Below are 15794 nucleotides of genomic sequence, written 5' to 3' on the forward strand. Positions count from 1 at the left end.
AAAGTAGTGACTTAGTCTTTCTCTCCCATTTTTAATTTCCTCAAATTTGAATAAATTCATTCTTTCTCATAGGTGAATTAATCACTCTCTTTTGAACATGATCAAACTATCTCAAGTGATTCTTCTCATCATTTTTCATCAATAGGGGCCACCACTACCTTAAATCGAATTTCCTCATTTCTAATACTATTTTTTTTTTTTTTTGGGTATTTTCACTTATCCATCTTAACATCTCATTTAAGCTGCACTCATTTTATGAATATGTTGCTTCTTAACAGCTTCACATTTAGTATCATACAGCATGGTTGGTCTTATAGCAGTCTTATAAAATTCTCTCTTTAACTTGATATATATTATATGATCACACAATATTCTTGATGCACTTCTCCTTTTCATCAACTTTTCTCTTATCTTATAATTCACATTCTCTTCAATCTATCTATCTTTATGAATTACTGATTCAAATATCAAAAGCTTCTTCTATTTAATATCACTTGACTATTGAATTTACCACCCCTTCATCCTTATTTCTACTTTTGCTAAAATTATATTCCATGTACTCTATTTTAGTCCTATTTAATCTTAAAGCCTTTGGATTCTAGAGTGTCTTGCTAAATTTCTTACTTGGCATTACTCCCCTTCTAATTTCATCTATTAAAATTATGTAATAAAGTAGAAATCAAGGGACTCCCTCATTATTCCATTTAGTTAACTCATCCATCACTAGTCTAAAAAGATATGGATTTAATATTGATTCTTGACTTAAACCTATAGTGATAATAAACTCACTTGTGATGCTTTAACTTGTTTACACACTAGTATTAAATTAGTTCTCCAATCACTAGTCATTTTGTTAACAATTAACACTCAAGATCTTATGGAAAAGTTTTGTCTACCAGCATACATCCACACCGCCCGTGCATTCCCAAACTTCAATGGAAATTTCATCCAGTCCCACTGTTTTTCCTATTTTCATCCTCCTTAATGTGTCCTTTACCTAGGTCATCCTAATTCTTTGAAAAAATCTACAGTATCTATCCTTCATTGGGTTATTTAATTTGCTCCAATCTGTTAGAGATATATATTAAATATATATCTCTAACACAATCTTTTATATGGTTAACATTAGAAAGTTTATCAAAATAACTTTTACGTCTTTCTTTTAGGGTACTTTTTTTTACCAACACTCTTTGATCTTCATCTTTAATGCATCAAATATCATTCTAGTCATGTTTTCATTTCTCATTGTCTTAGTTTATAAATATTCTTCTCCCTCCTTTGTCCCCAACTTGCTATAAAATTTTACATTTAGCCTCTTGAACAGCCCTTTTTGCTTCCCTCTTCGCCACTTTTAATTTTCATTAGCATCATCGACTCAACATCTAGGTAGGTTTCTATATTTCTCTCTCTTTTATTGCTTGAGCCTCCTTATTCCCCCGCCAAGTCTCCTTGTTCGGTCACCCATGTCCTATAGATTTTCCAAGTCAGTCTTTAGCCACTCTATTAATAACATTAGTCTTTTCATTCTACATCTTATCAACATTTTCATCTAAATTCCATGTGCTATCTATGATTATTTTTAAACAAATCTTGTTTCTTCCCCTTCAAACCCTACCACCTATTACTTGTATTTTTATTTTTTGGGTCTAATTCCTCTTCTTTTCTAGTTTCTCATACAAATATCTAGTACCACCGCCTTACACTGAGTTGTTATACTCTTTCCCGGCATAACATTACAATTTTTACAGCATGTCATCAATTCTTAAAATATAGCACTAATATTTGATAATAATTTGGTTACTGGTGCGGTTATCAACACACACCCATGAAGTGCCATCCTCCTTTGGCATGAGTAAGGTTGATACTACGTAAGGAATCATGTTTTCTCTAAAATGTTCATTCTTCAAAATCTCCATGACTTCTGTATTCAATTCTTCATGCTCATTCAGATTCATTAAATAGTGCACTTTGTTAGATAGGTTATCAATACACTAATAAGCTTCCTTTTTCCTTTAGCCACCAATATGTACACCACCCTAGTATTTTTACCTTATATTACAATTGGACAAAGTTAGAAAATCACTACTCTCCTCTTTGGAAGATGTTGGAGTTATTTATTTATTTAATTTTTTTTAACTTTCTAATTTTAAAGGTATATGTATTTCTATGGCTGTCATATGGATATCATATAGCCAAAGCCGCACCCAAAAAGGGAATGACTAACATCCATGGGGATGGTTTCACACCAAACTTCATCTTTATAATTCTTTCCCATTTCAACATAAACAGGATATCTTCTAGTTACCTTTACCTCTTTACCTTTCTTCAACCATGCTTTTCATTAAGGCTTTAAGATAGGGTTCCATATTTAACTTAAATGATGTCCACCATTTCTTGTGCAACAATGTTCTCACAAAATTTTCCATAAATGATAATGGAACACACCTTTCCATGGGAGTTGCATTTGCATTTGAAGATGCTATGACTAAGTCAATCCTTGTTTGAGTCATTTTAGGAATTACAAATGTCCAATGGATCATCTAATATTCACCTTATTCAATTCAATCTCCTCACATTGCATCACCCCCATTATCTTCGTCCAAAAGTCACATACACATATACCATTTTCTTTGGACATTGGTTTGCAAGATAACCAATTTGCCCACACCTAAAAACAAGAAGATTGTCAACCATCTCGACTCGTTTGTTCACCAGCACAACCTTTTAGAGCTATCTTAGGTTGCTATTTAGAATAAATTTTAGGTTTTGAGCTACCTTCTCCATTCTTAGAGCTTTCACCTTTGAACATTACCAATTGTCGACCAACGCAACCTTTTTGTTGATCACTTTGAGCAAGCTTAGCATCAGCCTTCAAAGCTAATAGCTAAGCATTGTGCAATTTCCAAATTTGATTCATCTCTAATTCATCTCAAATTGGCATATCCAATCAGTCAATGTATCTTGATGCAAAACTCATCCAATCCAAATCACATAGTCTAGGGTATCAAAATTTCTCCCATCCAAATTCTTAATGTCCTTATTAGAGTCTTGTTGCAATGTACGTAGTATCCTTAAGCTACATGGCATTACTAGGTTGGCTCTGATATCATTTGTTACAACTCGAAGAGACCTCTAGTAACATATGTTCTATACTAAAAAAAAACCCTAGCCAAGTTATAATTAATGTTTCTTGTAATTGATTATATAACTAAGATAGAGCTAAACCACCGTGCATTCTTAGCGCGATGGTCACTCCACAAGTATAAGTGCTTGTGGGGTGTGGGGAGAAAGGGCCAGGGTTCAAGTCTGTAGAAGGGAGCTTCACATGCATATGCACTTAAATTAAGCTCGCATATAATTTCTATCTTGTATATAAAAAAAAGGAAAGAAGAAGAAGAAAAAGAAGAAGATAGAACTAATAAATGTCCAATATTAAATTCAACCTGCGTCCGTACAAAACACACTAACCCAATCCAATCTGGATAATCCGGGGTATTAGTATCACACTAATTCTATTACATTACTCCTTGCACAACTAATACTACCCTTTTTTTCAAATATAATATTTTTGAAATTATTTTGACACACTATCTTCATTATATTTTTAGTAATTCTTGTAGAGAATTTTTATTCAACGTATTATACTTACCTTTGTTAAAACACTCAAATAGATAGTAGTCAATGTCTTCATTATATAATATTAAAATGCTACAATATGTTATTTATTATCATTCATATCGATTCTGTAACCATATCAAACAAAATGGAGATTGTACAAACTAACACTTTCTGCATACCTTTTTCATTCCTGTAATAGTGCAAAGCTCTTCCTTATGGACGTAGATTTTATTCTTCTATGAGATTTTACCTGCAAGCTGTAATTTTTAATTGTTGTAACATTTAAATGCAATAGCTAGAACCAAATCAAAAATGTTTTAAGTCATTTTATTTGATGTTTGTAAATAAGTAAGAAATTAATGTACCCCTTGTGTCAATCAATATAAATAGTTTGTGGGTTCATATAAATGTTCACCTTTTATGGTTTGCAATTAGAAGTTTGCGTATAGTTTGTGTCAATATCATTTGTGGTTCACATTTTAATTGAGAACGCAGTTAGCCTAGATACAACGGCAGATATGCAAACATGAGATAAATAATTCTTCAGTCACCAGCTCAAATTTCCTTTTCTTAGATTTGAGTAAGAAATAGTAGTATATTATAGTAGTTTATAAGTTCATCCTCATATTCATTTTATTAAAATTAGAGAGAGAGAGAGAATAATTGAATGGGCTATCCTTTTGTTGTATGAAGTATGCAGCAGGTAATTGAAAGACATAATCTACACTCAGATAATCTTGGAAAAATGGACCAACCGTCTCTTGAGTTGCAGGTATGATGTTTTGAACTTTTTTAGTTGGTGAATAAGTCATGTAGGTAAAAGGTCATAAGAAACAGAACAATATTTCAATATAATCTTTTTTGAATCTACAAGAAGTTCCTTTAATTCTCGAGGATAAATTTGAAGTCCACTAGAAAAAAAAAATTGAAAAAAACCATAGAAATTTTATTAATGAAATTTTGAATTACCTTGATGGTGGCATATAAATAGGCAAGTAGACCCTAAAATACCCTAATTGGTTTCAAGCAAAAAACTAGGCTAGAAATATTAAAAATTTCCAAAAAAAGTCAAAATTATAAATAAAATCCTACAAACTCTAGGAAATGTCCCAAAATAGAGGAGATCTTATTCTGAATATTAAATTACAAGTTATATAAAAAAGAAATAATTATCATAAACAACAAAAATTAATGACTAACGAATGCCTAAATGAAATAATTTAACCAAAAAGTGGCATAGGCCATAGCCATATCTTAAAACTACCATCCAACAACAACAAATCTTTAGTCCCAAATTTTTTGCAGTCAATTATGGATCCTTAACAATATATTAGGGTTTACCACGTGTTTTTCCTTCATTCTATTCCATCTGGATATGTAGTGTCTATTACTTACTTACATTACTAGTCCTTTTTAACTAATTCTACCAATGTTATTCTTGGTTTTCATCTACTATTTTTCCATTACCTTAACTTAAATTAACTTCTTCTTTTATGCTGGTGCATTAATCACTCTCCCTCGTCTTTTCCTCCACTCCTAACTTTAAGTGGATTATCTCATTTTGAAGCTTATCTTTACGTGTATTTCCATTTATCCATCTTTGTATTCCAGTTGTTTCATTTAAAATTGATGCATTTAAATTTTAACATTATCATAAGCAAAAATTATCTAGATTATTTTTTAATCCATTCTCATTAAAATTTCATAACAATTTTGAAACTTACATTTTATTGAAATTTTACCACCATAAGAAAAGATAGGAACATTTTTTTGAAACACGTAGACTACTTGTGGCACTCCCAAAATGATGACCCTAACATTTAGGGCAGCATTAAATTTTCTTATTGAAAGCTGGATTGGAATTGTGTACATATTTTAGAACAATTGATATATTAAAAGCGCTCACATCACATGACAAAAAAGTGTTCATGAACGGAAATTCTTTATGTTAGCTTGAGAACAGTACCTCCTACACCATGTTGAGCAAGGAAATTGAGGAGAAAACACGTGAACTGAGGTATGCAACTACCTTGCTATCAACTTGTTACTGTAAAGACATGCACATACCACACTAAATTAATGTTGAGAAATGTGTACACCTAACAGGAAAATTAAGGGAGAAGAGCTCCATGGAATGGATATAGAAGAATTACGGAAACTAGAGAAAGTGCTTGAAGTAGGCTTGAGCCGTGTCGTAGAAACAAAGGCTTGTCTCTGTGTTATCTCTGTTTGCTGTAATTCCTGTGGAGTGTTGAAATTTATGTATATTCTCTTAATATCAGAAACCTTTTTGTCTTTCAGGGTGAAAGATTTCTGGAAGAGATCACTGTCCTTCAGCGAAAGGTGATGTTCCAAACTTTAAATTTGTGCAAGACATTTTATAGAATTATTATAATTTTGGGAATGGGTTTACGGAATAGATCAGTGCCCTTAAGCAAAAGATCATATAGTTTCGACGAAAAATATCTTTGCTTTAGTGATGAGCTGCTCCATAATCAATGTTATCATGGTAAAATATTGAAATAGTAGGTGGAAAGAAAGAGACAAAGAGAAGGTAAGAGAGAAAGAACACAAGGATTTTATTTTATTATTATTATTATTATTATTATTATTATTATTTTTTTGCAGAGGAACACAAGAAATTAAAGTGGTTTGATCTTAGAGGCCTACATTAGCAGTAGAAAGTCTTAACCACATCTTTACCATTGAATTATGTGTATTACAATGTATTTATTGAAGGGAATTAGTAGTAGACTAACTCTATGTTAACCCTAGGAATACATTAATATAGTTAGGACTGTGTTAGGACTACAATAATATAATATAAGCTTCTGCACTAAATCCATATTGTTAGTAAATGTGAGTAAATAGTTTTAAATTATGATGCAAGTTGGTACATTTCATAAAAAATATAGCTGAGAAGTCTTGGATTTGTAAAACTTTTTCAGCCTTTTGCCAAGGTCTTTGTATGTGCATTGCGTAGAGAAAGGAATTCACATGGCAAGCAACCACCATTGAACCTTTATTTGAAACTATTGTCCTAATAATTTCAGAACTGAATGTTAAATTGTTTAGCCTATAACCTGACTTAAAACAATTTTGATTGCCCCATAAAAGGGTATCAATTTCTTATGATGGACCTTTATAAGAAGTTTGTTACATATAGCATACTATATTGTATTTTGTGTTTAAGGCTAAGATGTTTTAATAATTTTCTGTGCATCTTATTCTTTTAATGCAGGGAGCCCAACTGATGGCAGAAAACCAACGATTTAAACAGGTAATAGGTCTCTCTCTTTCTTTTTTCGTTATTTTGTTTTCTATTTTTTCCCCTTTCTATTTCAGTCATAAAAAATGTCTCTTCCACAGATGGAGAATATGTTTAGCACTCAAACACATGTACTTGAACAAGGTCGGTCATCTGAGTCAATCAGCAATATTTGCAACTCATCTGATCCTCCTCAAGACAATGACAGTTCAGACACTTCTCTCAAGTTGGGGTAAGTTTGTAAAATTCCATTGATTTCAATTGTTTTCTCTTCTTCCCTCTCTTTTTTTTTTTTTTTTTTTTTTTTGGGGGGGGGGGGTGGTGTTGGGGTTTTGGATGAAGTATGAAATAAGATTTAGGATTCAATCCAAGCATATTTACATCAAACCTCAATATTTAGGGGCCTTATATTTACTAAAGCATGTAGTTGTGGTTCAATAGAGGAACTTGACCAAACTGAGAAATCTGTCCTGAGGTTTAATTATTTCTCTGGATTTAGCATTGCATTAAGTTCTAACATACTATATGTTGGAAATAAAACAAAAATATTGATGGGCCATTCCTCTCTTACTCTCACAAATACTCAACACACTACTTAGTGTATAGAAGAGAGACTCACACTCACAAATTAAATAAAGGGAGAGAAAGTGGAGTGGGAAGAGTTATAACACTTTAATATTTTGTATTTCTCTTCAACTCTTGCATAGAACTTGATGGATGAATAGGTTTATATAGTACACCATCCAACCTCTAACTCCCACAACATTTATTTTTTTGACTCTTACTTTCGTAAATCCCACACATAACTTCAATAAACCTCCCACTACATTTCAATTATGAAACTTCCACTTATTTATGAAAGGTTAATTAAAAAGAAGTTTAACTTCTAACATTCCCTCTTAAATTTATTTTCTTGATTACTCCAAGTAAGGCTCGTAGCTTGTTGAATGTGTCATACTTGAGTGGTTTAGTGAGTATATCTGCAACCTGATCATGTGACTTCACAAACTCAAGATGAACTTCCTTTCTTGCAATACATTCTTGAATAAAATGATACCTTGTGTCAATTTGTTTGCTTCGGTCATGAAAGACTGGATTCTTTGCAAGAGTTAGTGTTGACTTATTGTCCACAAATATCTTCGTAGCTTCATCTTGCAACATCTGCAACTCCTTTAACAAATTTCTAAGCCAAATTGCATGACAAACACTGGAGGTAGCAACAACGTACTCAGCTTCACAAGTGGAAAGTGTCACGATTGGCTGCTTCTTAGACGTCCATGTAAATGTAGTATCACCCATATAGAATACAAAACCAGTAATACTCTTTCTGTCATTAGTGTCTCCAGCCCAATCACTATCACTATAGCCAACAAATTTAAAATCTTTAGAGGGTGAATACAATAGTCCATAATCCAGTGTACCTTTTAATTAGCAAAGAATTCTCTTGGCAGTCTTCAAATGAGTCATCGTCGGTGCTTCCATGCAACGATTAACTAGTACAACGCCAAAAAGAATGTTTGCTCTTGTGCATGTTAGATACCTGAGACTTCCAACCAAACTCTTGAAGAATGTTGGATTAACCTTCTTTTCATCGTCATGCTTTGATAACTTCACTCCACATTTTACAGGGTTGCTAACTAGATTGGAATTTAACATCTCAAACTTCTTGACAATATCCTCTGCATAACCTTCTTGGGAAATAAAAATCCCATCCTCCATCTGCTTTACTTCAATGCCTAGATAATAGGCCATAAGTCCAATATCTGTCATTTCAAACTCCTTTGTCATTGCTTTCGTGAAGTCTTCAAACATACTTGGATTGTTGCTTGTAAAAATCAAATCACCTACATACAAACAAAAAATTAAGATATCTCCATTTTTATGCATCTTACAATAAAACGCATGTTCACGTTGGCATTTAGAAAACCCATTAACTTGGAAATATTTTTCAATTCTACTATTCCAAGCTCTTGGTGCATGTTTTAGGCCAAATAGAGCTTTCTTCAACTTCAAAACTTTATCTTCCTGCCCCTCTACAACATTGCCAATAGGCTGCTCAACATAAATTTCTTCCTCAAGGTAGCCATTTAGAAATGCGGATTTTACATCCATTTGGAAAATTCTCCATTGATTTTGAGCTACGAAAGAAATTAGCAATCGTATAGTTTCCAAACGAGCAACTGGGGCAAATACCTCATCATAATCAATACCTTGTCGTTGACTACAACCTTTCACCACCGATCTTGCTTCTTATCTCTCCACCTCTCCTTTTGCATTCTTCTTCAACTTGTACACCCATTTTACAATAGTTGTCTTCTTTCTAGTTGGAAGAGTTGCAAGCTCCCATGTATCATTCTTCTTTATTGCCTTGATCTCTTCGTCCATAGCATCTCTCCATTTTTTGTCTGGCACCGCTTCTTCAAATCTTGTAGGTTCACAATCAGCAAATAGACAAAAAAGTGTTAAACCATCTATAATCTCTGTTGAATCATAAAGATCCTGGAGACTTCTCATTTTTCTTGGTCTTTCACTAGAACTTCCTTCTAGTAATGACGATGATGGACTTTCATGAATGGGAGATGATGCTGCAGGTGATGGAGGTGGAGTGATAGGCTCTTCTTGAACTTCATTCCCTTGATCTTCCTCTTCAAATAGAGGAAAGAAATCATACTTCTCTTCTTCTTGGGTGCTCCATTCTCATGTGTCTTCTTCATTGAATTCCACATCTCGACTAACAATGACTTTTCCAGTGCTCAAGCTTATAGCCCTTAGAGCTTGGATCATAGCCAATGAACGCATACTTCTTCCTTTTATCATCTAGCTTGGATCTCTCTTAATCTGGTACATGTGCATACGCAATGCTCCCAAATACACAAAGATGGGAAACTGTAGGCTTCTTCCTACTCCAAGCTTGTTGTGAGGTTTTTTCTTGTACACTTCTTGTGGGGCAACGACTGGACAAATAGATTGCACAATCTATAGCTTCAGCCCAAAATTCTTTAGGCATTTTCTTGCTCTTCTACATGCTTTTGGCCATATTAAGAATTGAATGATTCTTTCTTTCTGCTACACCATTCTGTTGTGGTGACCTTGGAATTGTTAGAGGGTAGCGAATCCCATTTGCTTCACAAAATTCTTTGAATTCATTTGATGTGAATTTACCTCCTCTATCAGATCTTAAGGCCTTAATTTCATGGCCACTACTTTTCTACAAATGCCTTAAATTTCTTAAATGCACCAAATGCTTCAGATTTTTTATTCAAAAATTAAACCCACGTTTTTCTACTAAAATCATCAATAAAGAGAAGAAAGTAGTTACTTTTACCAAGTGATGATGGCTTGATAGGTCCACACACATCAGTATGAACAAGTTGCAATGACTTGGTTGCTCTTGTACTAGCTTCTTTTGGAAAGCTCTTCCTTGATTGCTTGCCATGGAGACATCCTTTACAAAGCTGGTTAGGATGCTCAATGTAAGGCAATCCTCTCACCATCATCGTCTTTGCCAACAACTGTAGTCCTCCAAAGTTTAAGTGCCCAAATCTTAGATGTCAAAGCCAAGAAGAATCTTTAAAACAAGCCTTCAAACATCTAATAACATCATGTTGAATATTTAACAAGAACATTCTATTTCTTGTCATAGGCACATTAGCCATCACATTATTTTTATGATCCCTTATTAAGCAATTGCGATCTTTCAACTGGATATCATAGTTTTTCTCAAGGAGTTGTCCCATAATCAAAATATTAGTTTTCATGCTTGGCACACAATATACATCAAAAACAAATTGATGATCTTCATTCTTTAAACGGATAAGAATTTTACTGATCCTCTTCACTGAAACTTTGGATGAGTCACCAAAGGTAACATTCCTGACCACCGATTCATCAATCTCCATAAACATCCTTTTATTCCCACACATATGGTTGCTAGCACCAGAGTCAAGATACCACGCACCATTTTCTTCTCTGTCTTCTTCTTTGTATGCCAACTATAAAGTCGGCTCCACTTCTTCATTCTTATCTTCAATATAGTTAGCTTTCTCCTCAACAGTGTCAGCGGCATTTTTACATTTAGAAGCATAATGTCCATATTTTTGACAATTATAACATTTAATGTTAGACTTATCATACCTTCTTTTGTATGTTCTTGAGAAACCTCATCTTCCATGATCTCTTGTGGATTGTGAACTTTGACCCCTCTCTTCATAATTGGGAGAGTTTTGACCATTCCTTCCCCCAGATCCTTTCCCTCTACCACGTCCACGTCCTCGGCCTCTTTGGCTACTTCCACGCCACCCTCTCTCATTCAAGGCGAGCTTTGCTTGTAGGACTTGCTCCAAAAGTTCTTGCTTCTTCTTATTAAGCCTTTCTTCATGGGCTTGTAATGATCCCATGAGCTGGTTAATGGTCACTGACTCCAAGTCTTTTGATTCCTTAATCACCACAACGATATAGTCAAACTTAGAAGTTAATGACCGTAGGAATTTTTCTACCACACGGACATCATCCAAGTTTTCACCATATCTCTTCAATTGATTTATAATTGCCAACACCCTTGAAAAATAATCTTAGATAGATTCAGGACCCGTTTGTTAGTGTTGTTTAAACAACAGTTTTTAGTATTTAAACAATATTATACGTATTTTCACACTTTTTCACCCACACGTATTTCCAAAAAATACAAACAACGGTACTAAAAATCTCTTACCAAACGGGCCCTTGGATTCTTTCATGGGCAAACCTTCAAACTCGCCTCTCAATGTTTGAAGGAAAACTTTCTTCACTTTATCAACTCCTGTTAGAGAGTTTTTAAGAAACTCCCATGCTTGCTTAGATGAAGTTGCATTTGCAACTTTCTCGAACATGATTTCATCCAAACCTTGATAAATCAACGTAAGAGCTTGTTGATCTTTCTTTCGAGCCTTTTGCAAGGCTTCCTTTTAGTTTAGAGTCAAAGATTCTTCATCTTGTGACTCCGCATAACCTTTCTCCACAATCTCCCACGCATCTTGGGATCCGAGCAACGCCTTCATTCGGATACTCTAATTTTCAAAGTTTTGTTTGGTAAGTTGAGCAAATTGGAACGACACCATCCCATTGGCAATAACCATTCTCACCATGAACCGATTGGCTCTGATACCACTTTGTTGGAAATAAAACAAAAAATATTGATGGGCCTTTCCTCTCTTACTCTCACAAACACTCACACACTACTTAGTGTATAGAAGTGACTCACACTCACAAATTCAATTGAGGAAGCGAGTGGAGAGGGAAGAGTTAGAACACTTTAATGTTTTGTATTTCTCTTCAAGTCTTGCATAGAACCTGACGGATGAATAGGTTTATATAGTATACCATCCAATCTCTAACTCCCACTACATTTATTTTTCTAACTCTTACATTTATAAATCCCACACATAACGTCAATAAACCTCCCCGCTACATTTAACTTATGAAACTCCCACTTATTTATGAAAGGTTAATTAAAAACAAGTTAAACTTCTAACAATATATTCTTAAATCCATTTTAAAGTAAATCTGGTATTGAAAGATAAATTTAGTGGCGAAATTAATGGTTGCAACCACAAGGTGATGTCACTTTCAACTCATCATTGAACAATTTGTTTGTTTGTGTAGCAACTTAACTATCATCATTGGCACTACCGCGTACCCTTGGTGCGATGGTCACTTCATAAGTATAAGTGCTTGTAAGGTGTAGGGGGGTAAGGACCGGGGTTCAGGACCGGGGTTCAAATCTTCAAGAGGGAGCTTCATACATATATACATTTAGATTAGGCTAGAGTAGAATTTCTATCTTGTATAAAATTTAAAAAAAAAAAAAAAAAAATCTCATCATTGACTGCATGCCAAGAAATGCATGCTGCTACTATAGAGAAACCGTTTGCCTTAGTGCATGTTTCTATGTCTTGCAGGCTACCTTTCCCTAAATGAATTTGAAGTATAGTGAAGATGAAGAAGCATACACGGATTCCCTTTTCTCAAATACAAAAGAAAAAAAAAAAGCCATGTCGAAGTAAATATAAATCCTAGCTCAGAGTTGTAATTAAGTTTCTGTAAGACCAATTTATTTCCATCAGTTGATTCAAAGAGAGTATGTATGTGGTAAATTTTGGATGCTAAATCATGTTTATGGATAAATCAAATTTGTTTCAATGGAAAATAAAGTAGAAGGTGATGGGAAAGTTTGCTTGTACAGTAGAGACTGATCTTGGCAAGACATACTATTGATAATTTGCATAAGATGAACTGGAACTCAGATGCTTGAAGAGCAGCAAAAGTATTAGTAATTCCAGTAATTTCTTCCAATATCGATGACATGGTAATCCTTAAACAACATATATATTTATACTTTGACAATTATGCTTATGTTTGTAGGGTTTGCTCCGTTCCTTAAGTTGCATAGTTCGAGTTCTTGATGACAATTCAGGGCATGAAATTGAATCACAATTCTGCAATAGGTTTGTTTATCTATGTGTGATTGCCTTTGAAGTATTACATGTCCGCCTTCACATTTCTTTATCAAGAATGGGGCTTTTGAGTACACTTGGTTTAAGGTCTAAATTTGTTAGTGTATACTTTCAAGTAAATCTTGCTCCATCAAATAACACTTGTGTGCTTCCTATAATTTTGGAATACAGATTCTTGCTACAAATTGGGAAAAATGATATCATAATTCATAATATAATATGATCCCACTGTGCTTTTATTATTTCTTTTTATTGAATTTTTCTAGGGTAAATTGTTCTTCTATTTCATAGTCTTCCTTGACCTATAAAATGCATGTATTATCTTAACCATCGCCGCCAAAGAAAATTCAAGACATGTACTTCCAAATTTCAGCCATTTTCACCAGTAGTTGTCTTGGCTCTCTCTCTCTCTCTCTCTCTATATATATATATATATATGTATGAAAAAAATGAAAGTAAATTAATATAGCTACATTTTAAATTATATGCTTACATATCAAACCTGCATCATATGTATGTAGTTTGGTATTCACTCTCAAATAACTCATCAAAATTTTCGTTTAACATGTTAGGGCTAGCTAAGACCTATAAATCAAACGTCAATGACTTTTTTAAGTCCCTTTTTTTAAAGTTCTTCGTGAAATAGAGAAAAATGGGTTTTTTTTTTTTTTTTTTCCCCTCACTTTTGGGACATAGAAAATTGAATTCAAATCACTAAAAATAGAAACACAAACTTGATCCATGAAGGGTTTACACTAGTTCCTAGTACTTTGGAATGAGAAAGGCTATTAACACCTCTTGGAAATGATGACATTACATAAAGATTAGGGCACAATTGCAACATCTCTGATTCTTCGAATTCTGCATGTGAACTATGAAATTTTTAGACTCTTGGGGGGGGGGGGGGGGGGGTGGTGGTGTTCTGTGGCTTTGGAGTTTTACTATTTGACACAAACACAAAAACACATTGTGGATCAGCTTCAGTTATATTAAAGTTAGAACCAGCTCAGCTAGAAGCCTAGAACAGTTGAGTCAGATGTGAGACTAATAGCATGCTTATTAATTTCCATGAATTTCTAGTGAAGTGATATTCTGTTTAGAGAAATTGGACGATTTAAATGGGAGGGAATCCTTTCCCAAATAATTTATTCCACTTGTTACACAAATGTTGAGAACATCTTGGATGGATAAGCTATGGCTTTTTTGCTCAATTTATTTCTGAAAATCAGAATAGATATTCAGCCTATTAAAACTGAGTTCCAGTACAGTTCGTGATAATTGCTTGTGCAGACTCAAGGGTTTGCCCCTGATCAGTCATCCTGGGGTTTCAACCAGGAGAAGCATTCATGGTCCGAAAGGTAGCTAATTTGGTTCCCCCATTTGAGGTGCATATCACATTGCATTTCATTTATTTTGAATGTCTACTTCTCAGTAGACAAAATTGAGGCCACGAAGTATTTCTAGTTTTCCACCCTTCCTTTTTTTCCTTCTTTGCTTTTGCAGGGTGGACCCTCAGAAATAAATGTGGCATTAAAGTTAGAACCAGCTCAGCTAGAAGCCTAGAACAGTTGTAAGAGTCAGATGTGAGACTAATAGCATGCTTATTAATTTCCATGAATTTCTAGTGAAGTGATATTCTGTTTAGAGAAATTGGACGATTTAAATGGGAGGGAATCCTTTCCCAAATAATTTATTCCACTTGTTACACAAATGTTGAGAACATCTTGGATGGATAAACTATGGCTTTTTTGCTCAATTTATTTCTGAAAATCAGAAAAGATATACAGCCTATTAAAACTGAGTTCCAGTACAGTTCATGATAATTGCTTGTGCAGACTCAAGGGTTTGCCCCTGATCATTCATCCTGGGGTTTCAACCAGGAGAAGCATTCATGGTCCGGAAGGTAGCTAATTTGGTTCCCCCATTTGAGGTGCATGTCACATTGCATTTCATTTATTTTGAATGTCTACTTCTCAGTAGAAAAAATTGAGGCCACGAAGTATTTCTAGTTTTCTACCCTTCCTTTTTTTCCTTCTTTGCTTTTGCAGGGTGGACCCTCAGAAATAAATGTGGCATTAGAATTTGCTGTAAATTCTCTTGAGGTATGTATTTTGTGCCTAGAATTCTAGTACATAGGCTTCTTAATTTGTTTCATAACTTATGTATCCTAGATGCCGTTTCATGTATGTTGTTTTATTGATGGTGGCCAAGGTGACATAATAATTCGCTAAGCACTTGGAAATAAAATGTCATCATAAAAATAGGGTGCCAGGGCCAAATAATGATTATGGAGAAGTACAGTCCAAAGTCCTACAAAAACTATAAAGTATAAATTCGAGTAAGAGAATGAAATTGTGTTTTGGAAAACAAGTTTCAGAAATGAAAGTATATCTCTCCTTCAAAAATTTATTAGAAAT

General features: G+C 34.0%; 2 protein-coding genes across 29 annotated transcripts in view; both read left to right on the top strand.

The window, feature by feature from the left end:
• The window catches only part of LOC126705328 (beta carbonic anhydrase 5, chloroplastic), a 66850-nt gene that overhangs the window by 39099 nt on the left and 11957 nt on the right, over positions 1-15794 (top strand). The window lies entirely within an intron of this gene.
• The window catches only part of LOC126705329 (MADS-box protein SVP-like), a 151523-nt gene that overhangs the window by 3866 nt on the left and 131863 nt on the right, over positions 1-15794 (top strand). For 9 of the 28 annotated variants that reach the window (XR_007648243.1, XR_007648242.1, XM_050404247.1 and 6 more), the window contains exons 3-11: positions 4312-4390; positions 5571-5635; positions 5725-5824; positions 5920-5961; positions 6860-6898; positions 6988-7118; positions 14668-14735; positions 14881-14947; positions 15213-15280. Coding sequence is in view for 14 of the 28 variants with exons in the window: in XM_050404247.1 (XP_050260204.1) it covers positions 4312-4390; positions 5571-5635; positions 5725-5824; positions 5920-5961; positions 6860-6898; positions 6988-7118; positions 14668-14735; positions 14881-14947; positions 15213-15280 (659 nt within the window). In the remaining 14 variants the exon portion in view is untranslated. Of the gene's footprint in view, positions 1-4311; positions 4391-5570; positions 5636-5724; positions 5825-5919; positions 5962-6859; positions 6899-6987; positions 7119-14667; positions 14763-14880; positions 14948-15212; positions 15308-15425; positions 15480-15794 lie in introns of all 28 variants that reach the window. The other 19 variants (XR_007648241.1, XR_007648245.1, XR_007648244.1 and 16 more) reach the window with 12 other exon arrangements.

This window comes from Quercus robur, chromosome 11 (assembly GCF_932294415.1).
Source record: "Quercus robur chromosome 11, dhQueRobu3.1, whole genome shotgun sequence".
Lineage (NCBI taxonomy): Eukaryota > Viridiplantae > Streptophyta > Magnoliopsida > Fagales > Fagaceae > Quercus > Quercus robur.